The following is a 1,541-nucleotide window of genomic DNA, read 5'->3' on the forward strand; positions in this document are numbered from 1 at the left end:
GGGGGTCACTGCAGTGGCTGGGAGTTGGAGGGTATTTTGCTGGGAGCTGCAGGGAAGTGGGCTGCCATTCTGCTGGTGTTGGACTGGGAACGGCCATTTTGAACGGCTGCTGAGTATTTATACATGTACGTATAAAAATAAGAAATCAAAGGTCCTTTATATAAAATTAAACCAATTTTCTCCAACAACCCAAACAAATTTATCCTCCCTGGTACTTTTGTAAAATAAAGTCATGATGAGGATACGTGTCACATTATTTTTGGTAGCGGTTTTAAAAATATTATTAATTTTTTTTAGATCCCAACAGGGAGTGCCCCTCCATGTACATTATATTATATTTATAAATGTTTTAACTGCTGCAGATAAGAACAAAATCTACAATAAATTGAAACTTTTGAACCACTTTCTTATTCATTACAATCATTATCTTGGTATCTGAAAAAGAAAATAGTCAAAGGAAGTAGCTTCATGCACATGATGACAGCATTTGCAGTTTTCCCAGCAGCACAGATGGTTGGATGAATAACATCCTGCAGGGTTTGCAGAGGCTTAAGTAGATTATTGACCGACTGTTAATCTGATTATCTGAATTCCTTTAAATTAATGAAGAGGAAATAAACTGCTTCCTGTAAACATGTTTCTTTATTAACCTATGTGATATTAAATTAATAAATGTGAGACTAATTCCAGATTTGGGGGGGGGGTCTTAGATGTTAATCTTCATAATATGTAGTTCTTCTGAGCTGCTTTCCTTGTATCAGGACACGCAGAGCGATTCTAAAAGGCTTCTTCCTGTTGGACTTCAGAACCGTCTGCTTTGATAACCTGGTTAATATTTTAGGAGAAAATAAACACTGTTGTTTGTTGTGTTGCTCAATGCTGTGTGTGTAACAGAGCCACTAGCAGCAGGATCACTAACAGTGACCCTATAGTACAGTGTGTTGCCTGTTTGAAAATGTGCTCACCCTCTGACCGCTTCCCGTAAGTCACCCCGTGTGGGTGGATGCTGTACGCTCCGTTTGCCATGTTTCTGAAAGTGACCACGATGGTCTCGCCCACCTCGGCCCTCAGCGTGGGGCCCAGCAGACCTGCAGAGAAGCACAGCCACACGTTTCATTAGGATTATTAGCAGCTTTGGGATGTGATGCAACATCAAAACGCACAGAAACAAGTTTGGAGCCTCAGACATTCTGGGTGGTTGATGATTTAGCTGCGGTAGAAAAGACTTAATGCTAATTCTGCGTTTTCTATCAGAATCAGCATGATCAGCTGAACAATAGTCGGGATGAATCATATTGGTCGTATTTGTTTCTGTGCTTTCAGTAGAGCGAACCTGATGGATTTCTGGGGTGAAAAAATTTGTATAAATAATCATCCAATATAAAAGTAAATCTAACAGAAAATGAAACTGAATAATCTGGATTAGATTTGAAAAAAAAACACAAAAAAAACACGAAAAACTTTACTTTGACTTTTGTCTCAAGGAGAGAATAGTTTTATGGAATATGGAGGAAAAAGCTTTTCACCACCATCCTGATCTC

General features: G+C 39.0%; 1 protein-coding gene across 1 annotated transcript in view; it reads right to left on the reverse strand.

Moving 5' to 3' along the window:
• The window catches only part of f5 (coagulation factor V (proaccelerin, labile factor)), a 38,900-nt gene that overhangs the window by 32,053 nt on the left and 5,306 nt on the right, over window positions 1–1,541 (reverse strand). The window contains exon 3 of the mRNA XM_015405136.1: window positions 966–1,088. Within this exon, the coding sequence (XP_015260622.1) occupies window positions 966–1,088 (123 nt within the window). The remainder of the gene's footprint in view (window positions 1–965; window positions 1,089–1,541) is intronic.

Source organism: Cyprinodon variegatus, unplaced genomic scaffold (assembly GCF_000732505.1).
Source record: "Cyprinodon variegatus isolate N-32 unplaced genomic scaffold, C_variegatus-1.0 Scaffold2009, whole genome shotgun sequence".
In the NCBI taxonomy this organism is placed as follows: Eukaryota; Metazoa; Chordata; class Actinopteri; order Cyprinodontiformes; family Cyprinodontidae; genus Cyprinodon; species Cyprinodon variegatus.